General features: G+C 42.9%; 1 protein-coding gene across 1 annotated transcript; it reads right to left on the reverse strand.

The window, feature by feature from the left end:
* Positions 1-1,132: 1,132 nt before the first annotated feature.
* On the reverse strand, positions 1,133-15,732 carry LOC138764306 (uncharacterized). The gene is made up of 4 exons (XM_069940050.1): positions 15,480-15,732; positions 14,500-14,817; positions 3,655-3,775; positions 1,133-1,391 (listed from the first exon to the last, which is right to left on the reverse strand). Exons 1-4 carry the CDS (start codon positions 15,715-15,717, stop codon positions 1,370-1,372), a joined length of 699 nt encoding a protein of 232 aa, XP_069796151.1. The 5' UTR covers positions 15,718-15,732; the 3' UTR covers positions 1,133-1,369.
* Positions 15,733-27,973: the final 12,241 nt, after the last annotated feature.

The raw sequence follows: 27,973 nt of genomic DNA on the forward strand, positions 1-27,973 counted from the left end.
GTCCACGTGGGAGACCGGGGTATCTATCCCTTCCATCTCTACCATTACATCAACCCCCATTCCGCTGCCTTATGGGGCGGTCATGAACAGCAGGTGGAGAGGGCAGTATGTTAGACAGATGCTGAGGAGTATCTGCATTATTACCATGGTCATTCCAGATATTCCCATCCCAATCCTCAATTACATCAGGATCGTCACCATTCCTTATCATGGCACGAATACGATATGGATCGGGTTCTACTCCATGCCTTTCCTTATCTGCACAGAGCTGCTGCCGGAGTTTAATATTACAGCAGATCGTTTGGACATGCTCATCTTCCCATTCTTTGGCTCTGTCCTGACTGGTGCGAACAATCTCGCTCATCATGGAACAGCGTTGTCGCATGGCTTCTACCTCCTCCTATAATTGCTTTCTCTTGTGTTGAGATTCGACTTCTCTTTGAATTGATTCTGCTTCACGTTGAACGGAGTGGCGTAAGGCTGTGGCCAGCAGCCAAAAACCGTCTGTTAGTGTCCCCTTTTTAATCAGGAAATTTACTTTCTCGAAGGAGAGTGGCAACCCGCTCTCCCAGAGGCGCACTTGATTAATCTAACTTCTCATCCCAACTAATGGGTGGTCCCAACAAAGACAGGGTATTGGCCAACATGCCAAACCCATCGTCTTTGGAAGTCCATCCTGGAATCAAGAAGTGCTCAGGGCTCACCTCTTTCTTTCGGCGAAACATCTTGAGACCAACCCTGCTCGCAGCACCAATTGTCTTGGGTAAACTTGTACCTCTCACTTTGTTCGTTTTAGATTGGTCATAGTGTTTGAGCTACCGAAAGAAAATAGACACACACACCGAGAGCAGTTCAGATTATACAAATGTTTATTACAAATTCAAAAGCTGATTTCACACTACAATATGCTAGCCCTTCCCAACCTTTCATCAGGTAACTGCATCGCTGGCCCCTCGGTGGAATTTAGCTTATGTCTGCTGATTCTAAAACACAAGCATCTTGTCAGCCTTGCAGGAGCAAGAGCTGAAAAGTTAAGAAAAAACACGGTTAGAATCTTCCATTACAGTCCCCCCAAATGAGGTGATGCGTCCCCCCAAATGAGCTGCAGTCCCTCTCTCCCCCCCACCCCCCCTTTACAGTCACGGCCACCCCTTGATAACGGGCTCGGGCCGAGAAATTAGTTACACCTTTACTCCCAGGATACGCTGAATGACCTGTTGAATTTCCCTCGGGCTTTTGCATATGGTGCTCTGACCGTTCTGACCCGTGGCGTATGGAAGGAAAATGGGAAACATGGATACCAAACCATATCAGTTCAACAGTACGAACATTCATCCGTGGGATATTTGCATACGTCCGCGATGTGCTTTCAGCATCTGTGGTCAAGGCGTCTGTGGGAATACAAAACACTCAGTCACTCCAGTTACAATATTAGAATAAGTTTCCAACACAGAGGAGAAGGAACGGCCCCTTGGATCCATACATAAAATAAAAATGGTTCAAACTCCCCTCCACTTCCCACCCACCCTGTACATTTCACCCCTTGTAACCCCCATCACCCCCCCACACACAGGATCTTCTAGTAGTTCCCGTCATGGAAGAGATACGGGGGTCTCAGAGCTGGCACCACGAGGCTGAGGAACAGTTTCTTCCCACGGGAGGTGAGAATGCTGAACGCCCAAAGGAACAGCTCACAATGACCTCCCGAAAATCTTGTATGTACGAAACTATATTTCTCATACGTGTACAGCAGACATTGGTCTAAATATGTGCCATGTCCGTATGTGTGTCCGCGTGTTTTTGCACCGAGGACCAGAGAATGCTGTTTCGTCAGGTTGTACTTGTACTAACAGAAGACTTGACGAGCTTTTCCTGTTCTGCTGCTTGTAGCGTGCGGATTTATATAGGGCAGCAAAGTCCCCAGTTGTTGGTGAGAAATGAGGGGCGATACAGTTCAACAGGCCCCAGGTCGAGCGACGCAGAGCCTGGAAAAGCTACACTTTGAAAGCGCAACAGTGCCCACACGTCCTCAGGAGGCTGAGGTGGGCGAGTCCAACGGTCCCCATCTGGACAACCTCTTACAGGGGCACGAAAGGGGGTGTCCTGTCTGGATGCATCGCTGTGGGGGACGGTAACTACAAAGTATCCACCCAAATGTCGAACCCAGTGATTCTCAACCTTTTTCTTTCCACTCACATCCCACTTTCAGTAATCCCTAGGCCACTGGGGCTCTGATTAGTGGGGGATTGCTGAAGGTGGGATGTGAGTGGGAAGGGAAGGTTGAGAATCACCACTCTAGATCTGATTGTTAATGAAATATTTTGCTGGAGTAAAATGGTCATTGGCCCCTTTCCTTTGGAGTTCAGAACCTGTGCAGAAAATGAGTCAATTCGGGACGATTAAAAGAGCGGTTTTTAAACCTTTTCTTTCCACCCACATCCCACCTGAAGAAATCCCTCACTAATCATGAAGCACCGATGGCCTAGGGATGACTTAAATGGATTGTGAGTGGAAAGAAAAATATTGAGAACCACTGGTCCAGACAGCCGAGGATCACTGGGGTCTGTCTCCCTTTCCTCTATCAACACAATTAATGTGAGAACTGCGTCAATAGGGCTCAAGGAATTATTGAAGTCCCTCTCCGTCCAGCACACTGAATATTCAACCCACTACAGTCAGCATGAAGGTACGAGCATCAAAATCAGGAATGCCAGGTTGGAGAATTGTGGTCAAATGACCCACAAAGCTTGCTGGAAACTGGCTCATGGGAGTCAGGAATCGGAACCAGGACATGAGGGCAAGAAGGGGCTGCCGAAGGGGATCTTATGGAAACATATTAAATGATAAAAATCAGCTAGCGCTAGGTAAGTTGTTCCCATTGGTGGGGGAGACCAGAATGAGGGGACATAGCTTCAAGATACCGGGGAGTAGATTTTGGTCGGAGAGGAGGAGGAACTCCTTTTACCAGAGGGTGGGAAAATTGGTGGAATTCGCTGCCCGTTAAAGCAGTGGAAGTGACACCTCAGGAAATGGATTTCAGACCAGATTGGGTAGATTTTTACATCGAGGGGGAATGAAGGGATATGGGGAAAAGGCAGGTCAGTGGAGATGATCTTCAGATCAGCCTTGGTCTCATTGAATGGCGGAGAAGGCCTGACAGGCCGGGGGGCTGTCTCCTGCTCCCATGTTCCTGTCTTCTTAATAAATGGAGACTCGAACCTTAATCGCCAAAACCAACAAGCCAAGATGTGGGGTTATTGCCACTTCATGAGACTCCAACTGCCCTCCCTCGTGTGATAAAGTTTCCCAAATCAATTTCCAGTGCGGTGGCAGCTGGTGGTATTTCTAAGGGAGGAGTAACATGGGGATGGGAAAAGGATTTCTCTCACTGTTTCTTCCCGCAGTGATTTCTGCCGCACGCCTCCCTGGAGGCGCCCTCCTGATGGAAAAGAATCCTAAAATCGGAATCAGAAGTTATTGTTCTGGACAAGTGGTGAAATTCAGCCACATTGTGCAAACATTCATATTATAACCATCTTACATCATGACTGGATAAAAGTAACAATGGTAACAAATGACCATTGTCGCCTGAGGACAACAACCCTTGTCGTGTTTAATGAAAATGCAGGAAACATTTGAATGAAGTGCATTTACCTGTTCATATTATTCCTGACAAACCACACGACCAACCCGCAGACCATCGCAGCTCCAGCAATAACGCCAATCGCGATGCCAGCTTTCGCCCCAGCCGACAAACCACCAGGAGAGAGTCGTTCTGAAAATGTGCACAAGGGAGCCATGTCACATCATGGGATGGAAGCAGAAGGGGAAGTGGGTTTGTTTCTGGGGAGGAGGAGGGTGAACAAGTTCACAGGGCGGCATTGTGTATTGAGACATAACCAAGTGAAGGAGATTTTCCAAGCATCCCCCCCACCACACCCCTCCTCCACCTCTGTTCCCCACTTTTTTTCACCTCCCCCACCTGAGTAGGACCAAGGGTTTCAGCTCAGTGGGTACCTGTCCCCTCCCCCTCTGTTCCTGTCTGAGTGGGATTCACAGGTTAAAACCGCCTGGCCATCAATCCCATCCCCCTCCGTTCCTCATCTGGATCCACCAGATCTGCCTTTCTTATCCATCTTCCTTCACCTACACCACATAAACCCCTCCATCTTCCATCCCACCCCCCTTCCACCCTTCTCTCGTCACCTTCCTCCATTCATAGGTCACGGCAGTTGAGCAACAGGCCCTTCGACTCTTCTGTGCCAAACTGTTATTCCCTTAAATCCACTGATCGGCAGTCAGTCCATAATCCCTCCATACCCCTGCCACCCAGATAACTGACCAAATTTTCACAAATGTCAAAATTGAGCCAGCATTCACCTCTCGAGTTTATTCCTCACCCAAGTCCTGATGCAGGCTTCAGACCCCAAACGTTGTCCATTTCGTTGCCTTCCCGTAGTCCAGTGGTTCTGAACCTTTTTCTTTCTATTCACATCCCACTTTAAGTATTCCCTCTGCCATCGGTGCTCTGTGATTAGTAAGGGATTGCTTACGGTGGGATGTGAGTGGGAAGGGAAAGTTGGGAACCACTGCTCTAGACCCAATTGTGACTGGAATATTTTGCTTGAGAAAAATGGTCATTGGCCCAATTCCTTTGGAGTTTGGAAACAGTGCACATAACGAGTCAATGAGGGACAATTAAAACAGTGGTTTTCAAACTTTTTTTTCCCCCACCCACATCCCTCTTTAAGTAATCCCTTTGCAATCACAAAGCACTGATGACATGGGGAACATTTAAAGTGGGATGTGAGTGGGAAGAACCAGTGCCGTTGGCTGTCTGAACCCTGGACTTTGTCCACCGGTTCAGTTTATTATGCCCGCCAACTCTTCCATGTTCATTGTTTTTCGGACTGACAGGTTGACTGTTAAATCATGCGGAATAAAGGAAAGTTGCTCCAAAAAGAATATTAGAACTTTAAAAGCAATCAATAGAATGTAGGGAACCACACTGAATTTTCACCAGCCCTTCAGGTGAGTTAACAAGGATCTGCAAGGTTACGAGAGGCACAGACCACGTGGACAGCCAGCACCTTTTTCCCAGGGCAGGTCGAGCAAACGCCAGGGGATATCTGTACAAAGTGAGGGGTAGGTTTTCTTTTAACACAGAGTATGGCGGGTGGCTGGAATGCGTTGCCAGGGGTGGTGGTGGAGGCTGGTTCAACAGGGTGATTAAAAAGAGATGGAACAGAGATGAAAGGGAAGGAGTGAGCCAATACTTAACTTCGTTTTGGGTATGTTTATATAGGTCGGCACCACATTGTGGGCCAAAGGGCCTGTGCTGTGGTGCAATATTCTATGTTCTATGACCAACAGGTGAGAACACAATGTCTGTCAGTTCTCATTATTGTCGGCATGTTGTGCCCTCTCTACTCTTACCCTCGTGGACCAGCAGGGATGTCGCTAGGATAGGTGATGACTTGGACGGTCCATTGCCATCTTGAGAACTTTAAACCAGGTTGGGTAAATTTTTATATTGTCGGAGAATAAAGAGATGTGGGGAAAAGGCAGGTTGGCTGAGATGAGCCTTTCCTCGGATCAGCCACGAACGGCAGAGAAGGCTCGACGGGCCGGATGGCCGCCTCCTTCTCCTGTTTGTGATGTTCTTATGCCCTGATGTAGGCTGCAGACCTCTATCTGTATTTTCCTCCCTGTAATGCACTATCAGTTTGTTTACATTCCTTTTTTGTGTACAGATTTTGTTATTGAACTGAGATCTTGTGAACCATTGGAAAAAGTAACATATAATTTACGAGATAATTATTTAGCTATCGGAACATTTGGAACCTTATTTGGAGCCTCTATGGGTTTAAAATGTTGAATACTTCTGCCTTGTTGTGGTTCACTGTCTCAATGCACAATATTTATCTGGTATTATAGTTCACTTCTCCTTTCTTTCCTTTTAAAAAGGGTAGTTAGGGGTGAGCATAGGGGTGATTTTAGGTAATGGGGTATACAAAGGGGGAGGGCTTTCTGGGTAAGGGGGGGTTAGAGGGGTTTCCATTATAGTTATTAATATTTTGTATTGTTTAGTAATTTTATGTACCATGTTTTTAAAATTTAAATAAAGTGCCGACAAATGTTCCTCACATGCAAACCCATTTATTCCTCGTCTCATTCCAGTGAATACTCTCTGAACCCTCTCCTTTCTAAAACCAGATGCCCAAAACTGTACCCAATACTCCACGTGAGGCCTCACCTGTGCCTGGAAAGCCTTAACATCACACCCCTGCTGTTACATGCTCAAAATGAACACCAACATTCTATTCGCCTTTTTCACCAACCCGGTGGTTCACCTTCAGGGTATCCTGCACGAAGTCTCCCAAGACCCTTTCCATCTTGGGATTTTGAATTTTCCTCCCATCTAATTAATTCTGCCTGTCTATTTCTTCTACCGAAGTGCAAGACCGTCCACTTCCCAACATTGTCCTCTTTGGCCGTTACCTTATTTGTGTCCTCAGCATCACCCATTTTGGTATCATCTTTAAACATAGTCACAAAAAGCCGTCTTCTCCATAATCCAAATCATTTATATACGACGAGGAGAAACAACAGCCCTGACATCGACCCTGCAGATCTAGTACCAGTCCACCAGCACTAGCCAAGATTGTGGGTGTCGAGAACCATCCCCGACTTCTTGAAGCTCCCAGTGATGCCATCAACAAACTGAAAGCGCTGTCAAACGAATCTGCATTTGACTAGGACTGGCCTTGCTTTCAGACATGGACTCTTCGATCTCATGCATTGAAGCCGGGAAATGGACTCAACCCCCCCCTCACCCATCCCATTAACATCACCGAGCACCTTAACTCATTCTTGAGTTAACAAAGCATAAGCAAAAACTGAAAGGGCACCGTGCCCCCGAGAGATCGAAGTGAGGGCATTACCTGGCACTTGGCTCCTCAGTAAGTCCCTTTGCACAGTCTCTCACCCCTGTTCAGCTCCACGTTCAGCCCTGTATTACGTTTCTCTGATTAGCATACCAGGCTGAAGAGGGGCGCAGGAGGCATGCAAAACAATTGTAAGGAACTTTTACAGTCAATCCAAGTGGAATGCAGAGAAAAACATTGACGTAACCTGTGCAGTTATGAAAATAGATAGACCCCTTTATCTCCTGCTTACGTTATGAACGTGATCCACGGAGAACGCAGAGGGAAATGTTTACTCATCTCGCGGTGTTATTTCAACAATTTGATTAATACTCTTCTTGGTTCTGGAGTTTTTGACCTGACAAGTGTAATTCCCACAGTCAACCGCTTGTCATGACCTGATGGCAAATGCCTGACCTGACTGCAGTTTACTTGTCCCAAGGAACCAGAAAAATTCACCAATGGGAACTGAGAGTGCAGAGCAAGTTAATGTGACCGTCGAACGAATATTGGCCACAACTGGACCCTGAGGTTCAATTCGAACGTTCTCTGGTCCATCTACAAACAGAAATCGAGATGGTCTGTTGATTCTGTAAGTACCAACATGGTGTGCAAACCATGGAATATTACACCAGAGAGAAAAAACCCTTCAGCCACGGTCATCTGGGCCAAACTATTATTCTCCCATGTTCCACAGACCTGCACCCAGCCCATTCGCTTCCCATCCGGCTACGCATCCAAATCCTTCTTCAATGTAATAATACAGCCCACATTTGCAACTTCAGCTGGCAGCTTGTTCCACATTGTCACCACTCTCCCTCTCAACAGATGCACCTCATCTTCCCCTATACTTTCCCCCTTAACCCAAGTCCTCAGGTTTGTATCTCACCCACCCTGAGTGGAAAGAACCGAACTCCATTTATTCTGTCAGTCCCCCACATCATTTTAAATACCTCATCAAATCTTCCTCATTGTTCTACGCTCCAGGGAATAAAGTCTCAACCTGTTTACCCTTTCCTTGCATCTTAGTTCCTCAAGTCCTGGAAATATTCTTGAAAATCTTTTCTGCACTCCAAATTTTATTGATATAATTGCTGTGGTTAGATTAACAAAACTGTACACAATACTCCAAATTAAAAACATAATGTTGGAGAAACTCAGCAGGTCAAACAGTGTCATTTACATGCAATGTTAAAGATAGAGGACTAACATTTTGGGCTTGATGTATCTTTATCCTTGCAATATAAAGGACGCTGTTTGACCTGTTGAGTTTCTCCAGCGCCGTGATTTTACTTCAACCATGATGTCTGTAGTCTTTTGTGTTTTACTTTTCATAATGTTTCAGATTTGACCTCACCAATGTCTCATACAACTTTACCATAAAAACCCAACTCCTGCACTCAATGAAGGCCAATGTTCCAATATTCTTTGTATGACCTTGTCTACCAGTGACGCCACTTTCTGGGAATTATGTATCTGTATTCCTAGATCCCTCAGTTCTACCGCACCCCTCAGTTCCCCACTGTTTCACTGTGTACGTCCTTTTGTGGGTTTGTCCTTCCAAAATGCAACACCTCACACTTGTGCACATTAATTTCCATCTGCCATTTTACACCCCACTTTTACAGCTGGTCCAGAATTCTCTGCAGACATTGAATGCCATCTTCACTGTCCATGTCTATGTGTCATCTGCTCTCGAACTACCTCAATACTTACAGTTAACTTTCACGATGGTCTCTGCACTGCTTTTGATGAAGTCATTGCCTACGGTGCATTTATAGGTTCCTGTGTCATTTCTATTAACGTGGCTTATTGTCAGATGACGAGACGCTGGAGATATTAATATCCTATCATTTGCCTGGATGGGCTGGTCGTTTTTGAACCACATCCGTGTCTGCACAGTGCCCTGAGCATCACAAGTGAGAAGTATTGTATCCTTGACTTCAACTGGATTTGAATTGTTGAGTGTTACAGTGACATTAGACACAGGCTCTGAAAATATAACGGGAAAGTGAAATGAGACACAGCGGGACTTTGTCCATAAAGTCCAGACTCGTCACCGACACGTTGCTCTTTATTGCAGAGTGGTTGAGTCCTCGAATTGAGAGGTTTTGTCAGTGCCGCGGCAGGCTGGTGATTTCTCACCGTGGGTACCGCACACAGTGTTGGCCCCTCTTCCACGGAGAAGACACTTACAGCAGGCGACAGGAGGAACCTTGAGCAAATTCTGAGGATATGAGGGCTGTCCTCTCATGAGAGTGTGGACAGTTTGGCTTTGCAAACCCTGGAGATTCCAAAACAATAATCCTTTACTCCACAGAATGTCCAATGAACACCTACTTCTGAAGTCCTTATAGGTATCCAACTAAGTTTTTGCAAAGGCACCTGGAGCCTGAACTGTTTGGCATGAACAGAGCTCTGGCATTTTAAATGATATCCATTTTGAAGTGTCTGAGTGTGAGTGTGACCTAAACTAAAAAAACTGCCAAGATTTATCTCCTGTAAAACATATCTACACACAATATAAAATAGAACATAATCTGTCACAGACCCAGTTCACATTGTATGAATTGTTACAAGCCCCTGAGGACCCCAAAACACAGCAGTAATAGATATTCACCACGGCAAGTAGTTACTTAAACAAAAGTTGTTTTTAATTATCTTTAAACATGAAAACAGAATCAAACTTTAACTTATCACTATTGACTTTACTACCCAACTTAACCCCCTTCCAAATCTAAGCGCACGTGTATATAATGTGCATGCACATTTAAAAAAAGTTCTTTGGTTCACAGTTCAATCTCACTTCTCATTCTTCCGCGTTCACTGGTTGCAGGCAATTCTTATACTGTGTACAGAATTTTACATGGAGCAGAAAGATCTGGGAATAAAAGAGCATTGTTCCCTGAAGGTAGGAGTGCATGTGGATTGGGTGGTGAAGAAGGCCTTTAGTATGTTTTCCTATATATATCAGTGCATAGAACATAGGAGTTGGGAAGTAATGATGAAACTGTTCAAGGCATTAATGAGGCCATATTTAGAGTACGGTGTCCAGTTCCGGTCACCGATATATAGAAAAGATATTATTAACAAGATTGAGAGAGTGCAGAGAAGATTTACAAAAATGTTGCCTGTGTTTCAGCATCTGGAATACAAGGAAAAATTGAGCAAATTAGGTTTTTATTCCTTGGAACATAGAAGGCTGAGAGGGGATTTGATAGAGATATTTAAGATAATGAGAGGGATAGATAGAGTTGATGTGGAAAGGATTTTCCCATTGAGAGTAGGAGAGATGGATACAAGAGGTCATGGGTTGAGAGTTGACGGGCAAAGGTTAGGAGTAACACGAGGGGAACTTCTTTACTCAGAGAGTGGTTATTGTGTGGGTTGGGCTTCCAGGAAAGGTGGTGGAGGCAGGGTCAATTTTGTCATTTAAAAAAGAGTGGATAGAGGGATATGGGCAGAGTGCTGGTAAGTGGGATTAGTGGAGGGTACTTGGATCAGTGCAGACTAGAAGGGCCAAATTGGCCTGTTTCCATGCTGTAATTGTTCTATAAAGTTCACCAGGCTTTGGTGCTCGAAAGGTAAATGTTTACCGCTCAAGAAGGTTCCTGTAGGGTTTGCAGAGAAAGTGTGTTGTTCCAGGATTTCCACAACTGAGGTCCCACAACTATTCACCTCAATGTCTTGCTGATGAAGGATGCCCCATCAGGGTTCTCCAGATGATAACCTTGGTCTTGCAGGCTGCCACAGAATTACTTTCTGTTCCATTTATTCCAAGAGAAACATCAGTCAGATAGCATTTCCAGCCATCCGCCACTCTGGAGCTTTTGATTCCGTTCCAACAAGCTTCTCCTGGCTGACACTGTTCACTCTCTCCCTCTCTCAGTGATTTCAACTGCCAGCCTCATGTCCTTCTCTCTCTCATTTGCAAAACCCTCATTCTCCAGCACACAATAGGATTCAGTCATCTGCTCCCATCTGTTGTTTTAGGTAAACAAGAACCCAGAAGTGACCCTTCTGTGCACACGGTCAAAGCCCTTGCAAAGAACAACCAAGAGACAGTGTGTCTCCTGCTCGTTGCTTTAAAGATCACTCCATTAATTCATGATGTCATTTCAATTAGCACCTACTTGTGAAATGTGCATAGCATTCTCCATAGTTTCAGTAAAGTCACTGATTATGAATTCTTCAGCATTACAAATAAGATCCGATTTAAAACTGTGTGTATGTCTGTAACCTACTCAAATTTTCCCAATTTATCTCCTAAAACTATCTCCAAATATTCCATCACAGAATTCAGAGAAATAGCCATATGACCCCAAGGGGCCAGGATTCATGGAGAGGCGGGTACAGAATATTCAATGCACTCTCACTAAGTGCCAAGAGTCAACGAAAGGCCCTGACCTTGCTCTTCTGTCACTGCCAGTAACACCCTTGAGGGCCGACATGAAAGCCCCGGCAGACCTTCTGAATGGTAGAAAGTACAACACAACCCTGCCAAGCAAAATCTATTCACCAGATGACCAAGAGGAAATAAAGAAGAAAGTTGATCAACATACAAGAGGGAAGTTGTCAACATTCTAACAAACAGGCACAATCATTTACCAGAACTCTTCACAGGGCAGCATGTGCATGTTCAAGAGCCAGTGATATAAAACCTGGAGTCCAGCAAAGATTGTGAGAATAGCCGTGAGGCCAAGGTCATACGTCATTGAGACAGAATCTGGCAGGAACAGGACCCACATTCCCCCAACACCAGATCTGACACAAAAAGCCCCTGAAGCATCAGCAGCTTCTGTCATTCCGACAACTTGTGAGGGGACACGACGCGAAACCCCGACCAGCAACACCACAACGACTGCACAGCGAGCAGCAGGAGCACAGGCTAATTGATGAAACAGTTGAGGAACAGTGGAAGATTTTCAAAGAAATATTTTGTAATGCTCAACAAAAATATATTCTGGTCAGGAAAATGGGCAGCAAGGGAGGGAAAAATCAACAGTGGTTAACAAAGGAAATAAGGGAGAGTATAAAATTGAAGGCACAGGTGCACAAAGCTGCAAAGAGCAGTGGGAAACTGGAAGATTCGGAAAACTTTGAGACAACAAGGGGTTACAAAGCAGGTAATAAGAAATGGGAAAAAGGATTATGAAAGTAAATTGGCACAAAATATAAAAACAGAAAGCAAAAAGTTTTATAAATATATAAAACGGAAGAGGGTGGCCAGAGTTAACATAGGACCCTTGGAGGATGAGAAAGGAAAACTGGTAGCAAAAAATGAGGAAATGGTCGAGGCATTGAACAAATATTTTGTGTCAGTCTTCACAGTAGAAGACACGTCCAGCATGCCCAAGTGCAGAGTTAAGGATGCGAATGTTGGGGAGGGCCTTGATAAAATAGTTGTTACAAAGGAAGTAGTGATGGAGAAACTAATGGGACTAAAGCCAGACAAATCACCTGGTCCTGATGATATGCATCCAAGAGTTCTGAAGGAAATGGCAGAAATTATAGTTGATACATTGGTGCTCATATACCAAAATTCCTTGGATTCTGGGCAGGTCCTGGCAGACTGGAAGACAGCAAATGTCACACCACTTTTTAAGAAGGGATGTAGGCAGAAGAATGGAAATTATCGGCCAATTAGCTTGACTTCTGTAGTTGGAAAAGTCCTTGAAGCCGTCATTAAAGATGAAATAGTGAAACTTTTGGAACGCAAGGGTTCAATCAGGCAGGTTTTAGAAAGGGAAGATCTTGTTTGACAGACTTGTTCAGATTCTTTGAGGATGTAATGGGTGCGGTGGATAGAGGGGAACAGGTTGATGTTGTATATTTGGATTTCCAGAAAGCATTTGATAAGGTGCCGCACAAGAGACTTATCAGTAAATTACAGGAAAGAGTCCGTGGAAGTATATTGGCCTGGATTTAAAATTGGTTGTCTGACAGGAGGCAAAGTTTTTCAGGTTGGCAGAGAGTGGTAAGTGGAGTGCCGCAGGCATCGGTGTTAGGCTCACAACTGTTCATCATTTACATTGATGACTTGGAGGAGGGGACAAAATGTGGTGTAGCCAAGTTTGCGGATGACACCAAATTGAGTGGAAGAGCAAATTGTAATGAGGATGTGGAGAGTCTGCAGAGGGATATAGTTAAGCTGGATGAGTGGGCAAAGATCTGGCAGATGGAGTATAATGTTATTAAGTGTGAGGTTATCTACTTTGGCAAGAAAAAGAAAAGAGCTGAATATTATTTAAAGGGTGAAAAACTACAGCATGCTGTTGTGCAGAGGGACTTGGGAGTGCTTGTGCATGAATCGCAAAAAGTTAGGTTGCAGGTGTAGCTGGTTATTAAGAAGGCAAATGGAATGTTGGCCTTAATTGCTAGAGGAATTGAATTCAGGAGTAGGGAGGTAATGTTGCAACTGTATAAGGTACTGGTGAGACTGCACCTGGAGTACTGTGTCCAGTTCTGGTCTCCATATTTGAGGAAGGATATACTGGCTTTGGAGACGGTCCAGAGGAGGTTTACTAGGTTGATCCCTGGGATGAAGGGGTTGACTTATGATGAAAGATTAAATTGTCTAGGATTGTATTCGCTCGAGTTCAGAAGAATGAGAGGAGATCTTATAGAAACATATAGGATTATGAAGGGTATGGATAGGATAGATGTAGGAAGGTTTTTTTGAGCTGGCTGGGGAAACTAAAACGAGAGGACACAGTCTCAAGATTCGGGGGAGTAGATTTAGGACAGAGATGAGGAAAAATAGTTTTTCCCAGAGTAGTGAATGTTTGGAATTCTCTAACCAGGGAAGTGGTTGAGGCTGCCTCATTAAACATACTTAAAATTCAGTTAGATAAATTTTTACATGATAGAGGAATTAGGGGATATGGGGAGAAGGCAGGTAGGTGGAGTTAGGTCATAAATTAGATCAGCCATGATCATATTGAATGGTGGAGCAGGCTCCATGGGCCATTTTTGGCCTACTCCTGTTCCTACTTCCTATGTTCCTATTAGAACCACTGAACCAAACAGTTGCAACAAGGTCTAAAGTAACATCCTACCACCAGCGCGATTCCACTGAACAGGATATAGATCCGCAAATGTGGAAATAGAAGAGTTCATTCTTAACTGCAACTGCAGATAAAGAAGCAGGAACGATTTATTTTATAAAAACCTAAAGTTGTAATAAATTTTGTAAATATAAATAATTGTTTTAAGAAAGAGGGATGTTATATACTGAAGAAACCTGGGACCATTTTATGCTGGAGCATGTCCACTGATACACTAAGAGCCACATCACAACTGAGAGAGGTGGATGCCTGGTGAGGAACATTGTATCAATATGCGACCCAGTAGCCTGAGGTGAGTAAAGAAATGTGCTGTTAAACTTACAAACCTTTGTAGTTTTTATCAAGAATTCAGATGGTAAAACCTGGACACAGCACCAAGGATCACCAAACTGTATGTGTGAGAGAGAGAGAGTGTGCGGGTGTTGGTGAGTGTGTGCTGGTGAGTATGTGTGTGGGAAACAGTCGCCGCAAAATAAATCATTCAGCCAGATCGACGTCTCACTCACCAATGACCAGCAGAGCGATGGTCGCTGTTTGCTGATCCCCGACCTCTGGAGTCATGGTCACGGTGTAATCCCCGCTGTCTGATGTGGTCACCGACTTCAGCAGGAGTGACCCGTTGGGGAGCAATAACTCAGCCCGTGAAGTGAACGCATTATCCAGATCTACAGATGAACCGATCCACGTAACAATGGTTTTGTCCTTGAAACCCCAGTTCCCAGACCTCACCTTCACTGACGGCCGCACCGAAAAGGTCGCGTCGCCGCCGGCGGTGACATTGAACCGACTCCGGTCTGTGTGGATGGTCAAACCCTGCGACTCACCTGAGGGAGAGAAACTCGGCGTTAAGGGAGAAGGCGACACCGCTTCGCCGGACGAGCCCGGTCGCCCCTTGCGAGCTGCACCGCGGCTCCGCGCAAACCGAGAGCGACTCTCACCCCAGAGGATGAAGAAACAAGCGGCGAGCGCGGTGAACGGCAGCCCCGCCATCCTCGAGAGAGAGAGAGAGAGAGGAGGTGGGGTGGGGGGGCGGAGAGAGAAGTGCCTGGTCCCTGTTCACACTCCGACACTGAGCTGCTCTTCCTGGTCTCCGGGCCAGATGCAGCCGAGTCAACTTCCTTCATATCGTCAGGTTTCCTCTCTAGAAGTTCCGCGAGGTTGAAAGGCACGTGATTGGGGTCGTGGCCGCTCGGGGAAACCAACCCTCTCCTGGAAAATAGGAGAAAGCAAAGCAGAACAAAAATAGAATAGAAGAGAAAGATACAGAGAAGAGAAAGAAGATGGCCCCAAGAAGGAGAAAGTAAAAAGAACTGGAGAAAAGTGGCCGAGAAGAAAGAGAAGGACTTTCCTGCACGAAGGAACAGGACGCTGTGCTGGAGAGGAGCGTCCCATCCCCGAGGTTCGTGCCGGCCCTGCGGAGTCGCGACCCACCAGCCGCTGCACCACAAACACGGCTCTCGGAGCCACACAAATGTCCGGAACTGACCAATCAAAGGAGCAAGAGGACACCGACGGGAGGGGGGCTCAGCAGAGGAGCGGGCAGCCCAGAGCGACCAGCTGAGGGACGCCTGATCCCAGGGGAGGGAGCGAGGAAACAGACGAGGGAGATGGACGGAGGGGTGATCGACAAGAGGGTCAACGGCAGGAAGCACAACAGAAGGGCAGCCCAGGAGGGGAGGATCCACAGCAAGAGGAGGCCTGACAAAGACATACAAGCAGCTCATCAGCAAAAAACAGAAGGGACGCGCAGACCCAAAAAATAGAAGAAGATACAGACACAGAAGAAGAGGGAGAAGAAGACAAAGATCTTCACAGAGAGATAGAAGGTAAAACTGATGGACAAAAAGAAATAAAAGGTCAAATTGATGAACAGAATCTAGATAAAGCCTCTTTTGAAGAGCAAATGAGATCATTAAAAGAATGGTTATCTTTCGAGTTTAATGCAATTAAAAGGAAAATGAAAAGAACAGAAGATAAAATGCAAAGGTTCGAAATGGTAATAGGGATAAGAGTAGAGACTGTGGAAGAGTGAGAAATGGCTGTAGAAATGGAAGTGAACGACTTAATAGAAAAATTGGAAGAAAGTGACAAAAAAATGAAAGAGACACACGAGTTGTTATCTCAGAAAACTGTTACGTTGGAAAATTATAGTAGGCGAAACAACATAAAAATAGTGGGCCTGAAGGAGGGTTAAGAAGGCCCAGACGTGAAGGAATTTATAAAAGGATGGATCCCAAAGGTCCTGGAATTAAACAGAAATACAGGAAGAAATGGAAATAGAGAGGTCTTACAGAGGATTAGCTCCAAAACCACAGACACATCAAAAACCAAGATCCATCTTAGTAAAATTGTTGAGATACACAACAAGAGCAAATATACCAGAGAGGGCAAGGAATAAAGTTAGAAAAGATAAAAACCATTGGAATACAAGGGTCAAGAGATATTTTTTAACCGAGACATAAGTTTTGAACTCTTGAAGAGGAGGAAGGAGTTTAATACAGCAAAATCGATCCTATGGAAAAAAGGTTACAAATTCATATTAAGACATTCAGCCATGCTTAAAATATTTATCCCCGGGGAGCAAAACAGACTGTTCTCGGATCCAGAGAAAGCGCAAGAATTCGCAGAACATTTGCAGGACAGGAGAAGAGATGAAGAGATGTAACAAGAATGAAGAACGGCGATAAAGTATATGTAAAGATTTTAAAACAATGTATATGTAAAGAACTAAAGAGGGAGAAGGGAAAAAAAGGGAGTAGGGGGGTGGAGAAAAGGAAGAGAAAGAGCTTTGCTATATGTGATTTTAAAAAAAGTTTTTTCTGGAGATGGCTGGGTAGAGGGGGAATAACCATCACTGAAAAATCAGTTGACGTTGCAAACAAGATCGCAATCCAAATGAAAAGGGGAGTTGTGGTTGCCTGGCAAGGAATTTGGGACAACTCGGAGAGGGGGTGGAACTTTTGGGTTTAAGGTATTAGTGGATGTGGGAACTGCGGGAGTACTTTATGTCTTAAATGGGTTGTCGTACAGTAAGTGTAATAAGAGAAAACTAAGAGATGAAAATGGTGAAAAGGGGGATGGAGGTGGCAAAGAGATGGAAAAGAGGTGTATGCAAGATATCAGATGGCCATGTTGAACTATATGACTAAACATTAATGGAATACATAACCAAATTAAAAGGAAGAGGAGACTAAATTTATGGAAGAAGGAAAAAATAGATGTAGCATTTGTGCAGGAAATGCATCTAACTGAAATGGATCATAAACGAAAGAGAGACTGCGTAGGCACATAACAGCAGCATCCTATAATTCAAAAGCTAGAGGTGGAACCATACCAGTTAATAAAAATGTACCAATCAAAATAGAGGAGGAAATAATAGATCCGACAGGGAAGTATGCAATGATAAAGTATCAGATATACTCAGAATTTTAGAATTTGGTCAATATATATGTGCCTGATGAGGAGGATCAAAAATTTATGCAGGATATTTTTTTGAAGATTGCAGACACACAAGAAAATATATTGATAGGAGGGCATTTTAACCTTAATTTGGACACAATGTTGGATAAAACTGAACAAAAGACAAGCAAAAATAATAAAGTAGCCAAATTTATGGTTAAATCAATGCAGGAAATGAAACTTATAGATATATGGAGCAGGCAACACCCAAGAGAGAAGGAATTTTCATTTTATTCAAGTAGGCACAAAATTTACTCAAGGATTGATATGTTTTTGATGTCAGCCCATATTCAAGGGAGAGTGAAGAAAACTCAGTATAAAGGTAGACTACTATCAGGTCATTCACCCCTGTTATTAGCAATAGAACTGGAGGACACTCCAACAAGAACATATAGATGGAGCTTAAACCCCATGCTACTTAAAAGACAGGAATTTAGGGAGTTTATTGAACACCAAATTAAAACATTTTGAAATAAACACAGGATCAGTGAAAGACAAATTTATATTATGGGACCCAATGAAAGCCTTCATGAGAGGGCAGATAATAAATTATGTGACGAAGATGAAAAAGGATTACAATCGGGAAATAGAGCACTTGGAAAGGGAGATAGTAAGTACAGAAAAGGAATTAGTAAAATGGGATGATATAATGAAAAGGAGAGAATTGGCGGTCAAAAAATTCAAATACGAAACATTACAAACGTACAAGGTGGAAAAGAACATAATGAAAACAAGGCAAAAGTATTACAAACTGGGAGAAAAAAAACACATCAAATATTAGCCTGGCAACTTAAAACAGAACAAGCTAAAAGAACAATACTGGCATGAAGGAAAAAGGACAAACAAATTACATATAATCCAACAGAGATTAATGAAAATTTTAAGGAATTTTATGAACAATTGTATCAAACTGAGAACGAGGGGAAAGATGATAAAATAGAGGAATTTTTAGCTGAAATTGAACTGCCGAAATTGCAAAAAGTGGAACAAAAGAAGCTAATAAAACCATTTGAAATAGAGGAAGTACAGGATATATTAAAAAAGCTGCCGAACAATAAAACACCAGGAGAGGATAGATTATTAAATAGAATTTTATAAAACATTTAAAGAGTTATTAATTCCTCCTCTCCTGGAAGTAATGAACCAGATAGAAGAAACACAAAACTTGCCAGATTCATGTAAGACAGCAATAATTACAGTAATACCAAAGACGGTGAAGGATCCATTAACACCAGCATCATATAGACCAAAATCTCGACTTAACTCAGACCATAAGAGGGGAGTCACGTGATGGAGTAGTGGCCGGTAGGAGAATAACATCCCTCTCCAGAAAAGAAGAAATAAAGTGAAGAAAATACGAAATTCAAGAAACACAAAACATAACAAATAAAAGATAAAGTTGTGGAGAAAAGAAAGTGGTAACCGAGAAGGAAAAAGTAAAAACAAAAGGGGGAAAAAAAAGAAGACAAGACGCCGGAAGAAAAAGGAGAAGGCCTTACCTGCATGAAGAAACAGGGAGCCGTTAATTTATCTAGCGCTAACCTTGGATTCCCCCCGTTCCATATGAATTTCCTTACTATTTTCTATTAGCTCAATGAAGAATTTCTCTGTTAAGGGAATTGGTAACGATTGAAATAGGTATTGTATCCTTGGGAAGATATTCATTTTAATGCAATTTACCCTTCCTATCAGTGTTAGTGGTAAATCTTTCCAATGTTCTAAGTCATCTTGTAATTTCTTCATTAATGGCTGATAATTTAATTTGTATAGATGGCCTAAATTATTATCGAGTCTAATACCTTGTTATCAGATTGCTTGTGTTTGCCATTTAAATGGTGATTCTTTCTTAACTTTGTGAAATCCGCATTATTGATTGGCATCACTTCACTTTTATTTGCATTGATCTTGTACCCCAATACTTCTCCATATTCCTTCAATTTCTTATGAAATTCTTTCATTGATAATTCTGGTTCTGTTAAGTATGCTATGATGTCATCTGCAAATAGACTGATTTTATATTCCTTCTCTTTTATTTTTATCCCTTTTATTTTATTTACTGTTCTTATCAGTTCTGCCAAGGGTTCTTTAGCTAAAGCGAACAGTTAGGGAGATAGTGGACATCCCTGCCTAGTTGACCTGCTTGATTTAAATTGGTTCGATATACATCCATTAACTGTCACCTTCGCCAATGGTACAAACAAGGGGACTTACAGATACCAAACTTCTTCTTCTTCTTTGGCTTGGCTTCGTAGATGAAGATTAATGGAGGAATAATGTCCACGTCAGCTGCAGGCTCGTTTGTGGCTGACAAGTCCGATGCGGGACAGGCAGACACGGTTGCAGCAGTTGCAAGGGAAAATTGGTTGGTTGGGGTTGGGTGTTGGGTTTTTCCTCCTTTGTCTTTTGTCAGTGAGGTGGGCTCTGCGGTCTTCTTCAAAGGAGGTTGCTGCCCGCCGAAATGTGAGGCACCAAGATGCACGGTTTGAGGCGATATCAGCCCACTGGCGGTGGTCAGTGTGGCAGGCACTAAGAGATTTCTTTACGCAGTCCTTGTACCAAACTGTAAGAATTATTATAGAGCAGCACAATTAATATATCTATCAGATTTTTATCAAACAAGGGAAAAACCAGATTGGACCAGGTTAGAGCTAGAATAAATAGGGGAGAAGGTACCAGAACATACACTTTATAAATGGGATGAAAAACTGGTGCAATATACAAGTTCAGCAGTACTGAACCATCTGCTCAACATTTGGAAGAAGATTCACGTAGAAAGGAAAGAAAACAAATTACCAACTACCAACATTATTATTGACGCAAAATCAACTAATCCCTTTCACAATAGATAAACCTTTCCTCTAGAGAATGGGAGAGAAAAGGGATCTTTGGAAATTAATTTATTATCTTTTGAACAAATGAAGTACAAAAATGGTATAACTCACGGTACAATGTTTGCATACCACCAACTTAAAACCTACTTAAAGGGCAAATTGGGAAACAGGCTGATGTCACCAGAAGGAAGCAGCTTTGAATATGTGATTACAGACACAATGATAATTAAAAGATTTATAACAAACATGTACATCAAGCTGAAAGAGAAAGAGAACGATGACATAAGCTGTAAACCCAAACAAAAGTGGGAACAAGATCTAAAAATAAAGATGAAAAATGGGAAAAACTATGCTCTGGAACTATGAGAAATACAATAAACATGAGGTTACACATGATACAATATAATTAGATACACAGGGTATACATCACGCCCCAAATGTTAAATAACTGTAAGAAGGAAACGGGGACAACAGTACATGCAATTTGGGCATGTGAGAAAGTGGAAAAGTTTTTGGAAGATCTAAATCAGGTATTAAATAAAGTCACAAAAATCAACATACCAAAACATCCAGAGATCTTTCTTCTAAGTAATATAAGAAGTAAGGAATTAGGCCTCAAACTGGATGAAGCGCAAAAAAGATTTACTATGATAGCCTTAACTATAGCAAAAAATGTATAATGTCAACCTGGAAATCAGAAGAGAGCCTGAGGGTATAGCAATGGTAAATAGAAAGCACAAGAATTTGCAGAATGCCTGCAGGACAGAAGGAGAGATGAAGAGATGTAACAAGAATGAAGAATGATGACAAACGACATATAAAGATGTAAAAATAATTATAAGTAAGAACTAAAGAAGGGAGAGAAAGGGGAAGAAAGGAAGTAAGGGGGAAATAAAGAAGATGAGCTTTGTTATATGTGAAGATAAATGTTTTCTGGAGGGGGTTGGATGGGAGATAATAACACTCACTGCAAAATCAGTTGACACTTGCGAATGGGTTCGCAATCCAAATGGAGAGGGGAGTTGTGGCTGCTCAGCAAGGGACAAGGGGCAACTAAGAGAGGGGGGGGGACATTTGGGGTTAAGGGAATTTTAGATATGGGAGTTGTTGAAGTATTTTAGGTTTTAAAAGTGTTGTCATACATTGAGTTCAAAAAGAGAAAACTCACAGATGAAAATGGGGAAAAGGTGGTAAGGAAGTGGAAATGAGCTGTAAACAGAATACAAGATGGCCATGTTGAACTATATGACTATAAATATTAATGGAATACATAACCAAATTAAATGAAAAAGGCTATAAAATTTCCTGAATAAAGAAAAAATAGATATAGCATTAGTGCAGGAAATGCATCTAACTGAAGTGGAACATAATAAATTAAGGAGTGACTGGATAGGGCATGTAGTAGCAGCATTATATTATTCAAAAACTAGAGGTGTAACTATATTAATAAATAAAAATGTACCAAATCAAAATAGAGGAGGAAATGTTAGATCCAGCAGGGAGATATGTTATGATAAAGTGTCAGATATCTTCAGAACTCTGGAATTTGGTCAATATATATGCACCTAATGAAGAGGATCAAAAGTTTATGCAAGATATTTTTTGGAAGTTTGTTGATACGCAGGGGAATATATTGATAGGAGGGGATTTTAACTTTGATTTGGATCCAATGTTGGATAAAACTGCACAAAAGACTAGCAAAAAGAATAAAGTAGCCAAATTTATGGTTCAATCAATGCAGGAAATGAAACTTAGGGATTTATGGAGGAGGCAGCACCCAAGGGAGAAGGAATACTCATATTATTGGAATAGGCATAAAACATACTCAAGGATTTATATGTTTTTGTTTCGGCCATATTCAAGGGAGAGTTAGGAAAACTGAATATTTGCTATCTGATCACTCACCCCTGATATTCGCAATGGAACTGGAGGACATCCAACCAAAAACATATAGATGGAGATTAAACTTCATGCTATGTAAAAGACAGAAATTTAGAGAATTTATTGAATGCTGAATTAAAATGTACATTGAAATAAACACAGAATCAGTGAAAGACAAATTTATATTATGGGATGCAATTAAAGCCTTCATTAGAGGGCAGATAATCAGTTATGTAACTAAGATAAAAAAGGACTACAATCGGGAAATAGAGCAGTTGGAAAGGGAGATAGTAAGTACAGAAAAGGAACTAGCAACAAGGGATGGTATAACAAAAAGAAGAGAATTGGCTGACAAAACAATTAAATATGAAACATTAACAACGTATAAGGTGAAGAAGAACATCATGAAAATAAAGCAAAAGTATTATGAGCTATGAGAAAAAACGCACAAGATATTACCCTGGCAACTTAAAACAGAACAAGCTAAACTAATTGTATTGGCATCAAGGAAAAAGGAAAAAAAAACATATAATCCAATGGATATTAAAGAGAACTTTGAGGAATTTTATGAACAATTATACCAAACTGAGAACGAGGGGAAAGAAGACAAAATAGAAGAGTTTTGAGCTAAAATTGAACTGCCGAAATTGCAAGAACAGGAGCAATACAAGCAATACAAAACCATTTGAAATAGAGGAAATACATGATATATTAAAAAAGCTGCCAAACAATAAAATGCCTGGAGAGGAAGGATTCCCAATAGAATTGTGTAAAATATTTAAGGAGTTATTAATTCCTCCTCTCCTGGAAGTAATGAACCAGATTGAAGAAACACAAAACTTTCCAGATTCATGTGAGACAGCAATAATTACAGTAATACCAAAGACGGGGAAGGATCCACTAACACCAGCATCATATAGACCAAATTCTCTACTTAATTCAGGTTATAAGATAATGGCAAAATTATTAGCAAACAGATTGGCCGACTGTGTAGAAAAAAATAGTAAAACAAGATCAAACTGGATTTATTAAGAAAAGACAAACAGCAGATAATATCTGTACATTTATTAATTTAATTCATGCATTTCAAGGAAATAAGATGCCAACAGTGGTTGTTGCTTTAGATGCAGAAATAGCCTTTGACAGGGTAGAATGGAATTATTTATTCAAAGTATTACAGAGGTTCAATCTACCAGAAAAATATATTAATTGGATTAAATCATTATATAAGGGACCATTGGCGAAGGTGACAGTAAATGGATATGCTATCGAACCAATTTAAATTAAGTAGGTCAACTAGGCAGTGATGTCCACTATCTCCCTCACTGTTTGCTTTAGCAATAGAAACATTGGCAGAACTGATAAGAACAGAAAATAAAATAAAAGGGATAAAAATAAAGGAGAAGGAGTATAAAAGCAGCTTATTTGCAGATGACATCATAGTATACCTAACAGAACCAGAATTATCAAAAAAAGAATTACATAAGAAATTGAAGGAATATGGAGAAATATCGGGGTACAAGATCAACACAAATAAAAGTGGTGATGCCAATGAATAACACGGACTATACAGGATTTAAAAAAGAATCACCATTTAAATGGCAAACACAAACAATCCGATACCTAGGGATCAGGTTAGATAATAACTTAAGCCACTTGTACAAACTAAATTATCAGCCACTAATAAAGAAATTGCAGGAAGACTTAAAACATTGGAAAGAATTACCGCTAACGTTGATAGGAAGGGTAAACTGCATTAAAATGAACTTGTTCCCAAGGATACAATACTTATTTCAAACATTACCAATTCCTTTAACAGAAAAATTCTTTCAGGAACTAAAGAAACTAAAAAAGGAAATTCTTGTGGAAAGGGAGGAAACGGAGGGTAGCGTTAGATAAATGTGCAGAGAGGTATAATCAAGGTGGTTTACAGTTACCAAATTTTAGAAATTATTATAGAACTGCACATTTAAGGTATTTATCAGATTTTTAACAGACAAGAGAAAAACCAGACTGGACTAAGATAGAACTAGATAAAATAGGGGAGAAGGTACCAGAACAGAAACTTTATAAGTGGGATGAAAAGCTGGTGCAATATAAAAACTCACCAGTACTGCATCATTTACTTAATATATGGAAGAAGATCCACTTAGAAAGGAAAAAAATGAATTATCAAATACCTCTGATAATACAGTTTCCATCGCCAACATGTATATGTACAGCTTGTAGTGTAGGATGACTGTGATTGGCTGAGAGTGTAGCCACACCTACTGGCAAGTCCTAAAGGTTTGCTCCATGCCAGACCAGGTCATTCTGGACTGGTCAACTTTCATGTGATATGCACCAGTCTTCTAGATAATAAAAGCCTTGGTTTGGATCAACGAGCCTTTGATTCTTTCGACGCACTCTACAATACCAAAATTGTTATTGACGCAAAATCCGCTAATCCCTGTTACAGTAGACAACCTTTCCTTTAGAAAATGGGAGAGAAAAGGAATCAAAAGAATAGAAAACTTTTTTTTTGGGAAATAATTTATTAACATTTGAACAGTTGAAGTATAAATATGGAATAACTCATGGTTCAATGTTTGCATATCATCAATTGAAAGCTTATTTAAAGGATAAATTGGGAAACAGTCTTAGATGACCTGAAGGAAGCAGCTTTGAATACATGATTACAGACACAATGATAATTGAAAGATTTATAACCAACATGTACATTAAGCTGCAAGATAAGGAAAATGAAATAAACTACAAACCTAAGCAGAAGTTGGAAAAGGATCTTAACAGAAAGATAAAAAATGAAATATGGGAAAAGTCATGTTCTGGAGCTATGAAGAATACAATAAACACAAGGTTACACATGATACAGCATAATTGGTTACACAGGGTATATATAACTCCTCAGAAATTAAAAAAAAATGAGATTCAACATCATCGGATAGATGTTTTCACTGTAAGAAGGAAATGGGAACAACATTACATACAACTTGGGCATGTACAAAAGTAAATATGTTTTGGGAAGAATTAAATCAGATACTAAATGAAATCACAAAAAAAACATACCAAAAAAACACAAGGTCCTTACGGGCAGCGCTAGATACAAACCCGAGACACGGACGGGCCACGAAATCCATGGCTACCCTTCCCTCTGCATTCAATGAATCTTCACCCACAACTCGATCAGGCGCTCCTTTCGATGTGACCCAACCATTCACCTCCTGGTTTGTCAATGATCCATGGACAGCAGGTCACGTCGCGTCCAGGGGGAGTGAAGAGTCATGGAGGTTTCGGGCCTGAGTCCTTCGTCGGTTTTCGACGGAACCCCATTCAAGGCCAGAAGAGAACCTCTTTCAAGGTAGGCATCCCTACATGAATAGAGTTGAAGAAGAAAGTCTGCAGGTGTTGAGGTCAAATTGGCTTAGGGTTAGCCTCGCACTCAAAGTCACCTAAACCAAGGAGCTGATTGTTGACTTCAGGAAGGGAAAGTCAGAGGAGTCCAATCTTGTGATCAATGGGGGAGCAGAGGTGGAGAGGGTCAGCACATTTAAGTTCTTGGGAGTCCATATCTCGTAAGATCTTTCCTGGAACCAACACACGAATCGTGAAGACAGAATGTCAGCCCTTTACTTCCTCAGGAGTTGGCAGAGGTTCAGCAGGACATCGCAACCCCCTGGCAAATATCTACAGAGGTGTGGTGGAATGTGTGCTGACCGGCTGCATCACCGTCTGGTATGGGACACTAACACCTCCAGCATAAACCCTGCAAAAGGTCATTGCCATAGCCCAAGCAAAACACTCCTCACTGTGGAGAACATCTATGGGGAATGCTGCCGTGGGAGAGCAGCAGCGATGATCAAGGGACCACCACACCCAGCACGTGGTCTGTTCTCGCTGCTGTCATCAGGAAAGAGATCTCGGTGCCACAAGACTCGCCTCCACCAGGTACAGGAACAGCTGCTTCCCCTCCACCATCAGACTCCTCAACGACCAACTCAATCAGGGACTCGTTGAAGGACTCTTGTATTTTATTGATTTTCCTCTCTGTACGGCACAGTCAGTTTGTTCACATTTATTTGTTTACACGTGTACAGTTATTTTAACTACCAGGAAGTGGCAATAATGCCAGGAAAAGGAATTTCAGGGTTGTATGTGATATCATTTATGTCCTCTGAAAATAAATCTGATCCAAATCGAAAGTCTGTAATGGCAAACGGTCTTTCGAAGCCCATACCGAAGGCTCCCTGAGCCTTCTGCCTTCCGGGGACGTTTCAGAACCACGGCGCCCACGTCTCCTGTCACCTTCCTGCCGGCGGAGGAGAAAGGCAGGAGTTCTGCCTCTCACGTGTCGAGGTGGATGCCCCAAAGATGGTAACGGAGAGGTTTTCCGCATCGATGCGCGGTGGATAAAAACCGCTCTTGCGAACGGGCAGAGAAAGAGGGAAGCGTTGAGGAATGGGGTCGTTCCCTTCCACTCCGCCGGCACTCGCAGGGGAAGGGAAGATCTGCGCCTTGGCGAAGGCCATTAAAGCGAGGCGTCAGGGGCCACGGGAGCGAGAGGACCCAGAAGGACACAGAAACAAGAATTACTTCGCCCAACAACGCAACACATTTGGGCATGGAACTGGGTTGGGTGCGGAGAGGGAAGGGGATGGGGGGACGTGTTCGCCGCGTCGTAATGCTACAGACACCAGGATGTGACCGGCAGAGACTGAGGAATCACTGGGGGCGACGTGGACAATAATTGTCACGGACAACTGAGAGGGAAGGTGTGCGGCGTCATCTCCCTCGCTGGGATGCAGTTGGTGGGCGACATTCACAATTCAACCAACACCTTCGTTTCACCAGTCGCGTTACTTGTGGGAGTGGAAAAAAAAATAAAGATCATATTGGGTTAAATGGGAAACTGGATGGAAGGAGTAGAGACACAGAAATGCTGCAGGAACTTAGCAGGTCCCGCACCATCCACGGGAGGTAGTGTAGAAGCAACGTTTCGGGTCGGAGCCCTTCATAAAGTAGGAGTGAAAAGCACGGCAGACGCCTGTATTCAAAGGCTGGGGGAGGAGGGAAGAAGGGGCAGGTGGAGGAGCGCAGGCCAACGGGTAGGGGGGCGGCCGTTGGACATGGGTAGGAGGGTGGAGAGAGTAGGCGAGGATTGATCTCCGCACGGAGGGGGCTCCGTGAATGTGGAGCTGGGGGAAAGGAGGCGGAGGGACGGGGAAAGAGGGACAAGAGGCGAGAAGCTGGATGAATAGAGGGAGAGGGGATGAGGGAAGAGACCGGGCGGTTAACGCCATCCATTTGGAGGGAGCCCAGATGGAAGATGAGGTGTGCCTCCTCCAATTTGCGGCTGGTCTCCTCCGGGCAGGGCACGAGACCGTGGACAGACACGGCAGCGAGGGAATTGAAATGGACGGCCCCTGGGAGACCCGCGCTGCTGCGGCGGACAGAGCCGAGGTGCCCAACAAAGCGTCTTTCTGGCGTAGAGGAGACCACAACAGCAGCATTGGATGCCAGAGACGGGCCCTGCAGATTCACAGGTGAAATGTTGCTTCACTTGGAAGGAGGGCTTAGGGCCCCGAATGTGAGGGAGGGAGGAGGAGTGGGGGGCAAGTGAAGTCTTTCTTGCGGTCACAGATGCGACGGGCCGAGGAGGGAATGGGATCCTTACAGGGGACAGGGTGTGAAGAGGTGTAGTCGAGGTGACTGGATGCGAGGAAAGTTGATCGAGGAGAAACGCCAGGTCTCTGTAAACTGATCGATCTTCCAAATTCAGTCCCTGTTGAAGATGATAAGGTCGTTTCGATGC

The sequence above is a fragment of the Narcine bancroftii genome, chromosome 5 (assembly GCF_036971445.1).
Source record: "Narcine bancroftii isolate sNarBan1 chromosome 5, sNarBan1.hap1, whole genome shotgun sequence".
In the NCBI taxonomy this organism is placed as follows: Eukaryota; Metazoa; Chordata; class Chondrichthyes; order Torpediniformes; family Narcinidae; genus Narcine; species Narcine bancroftii.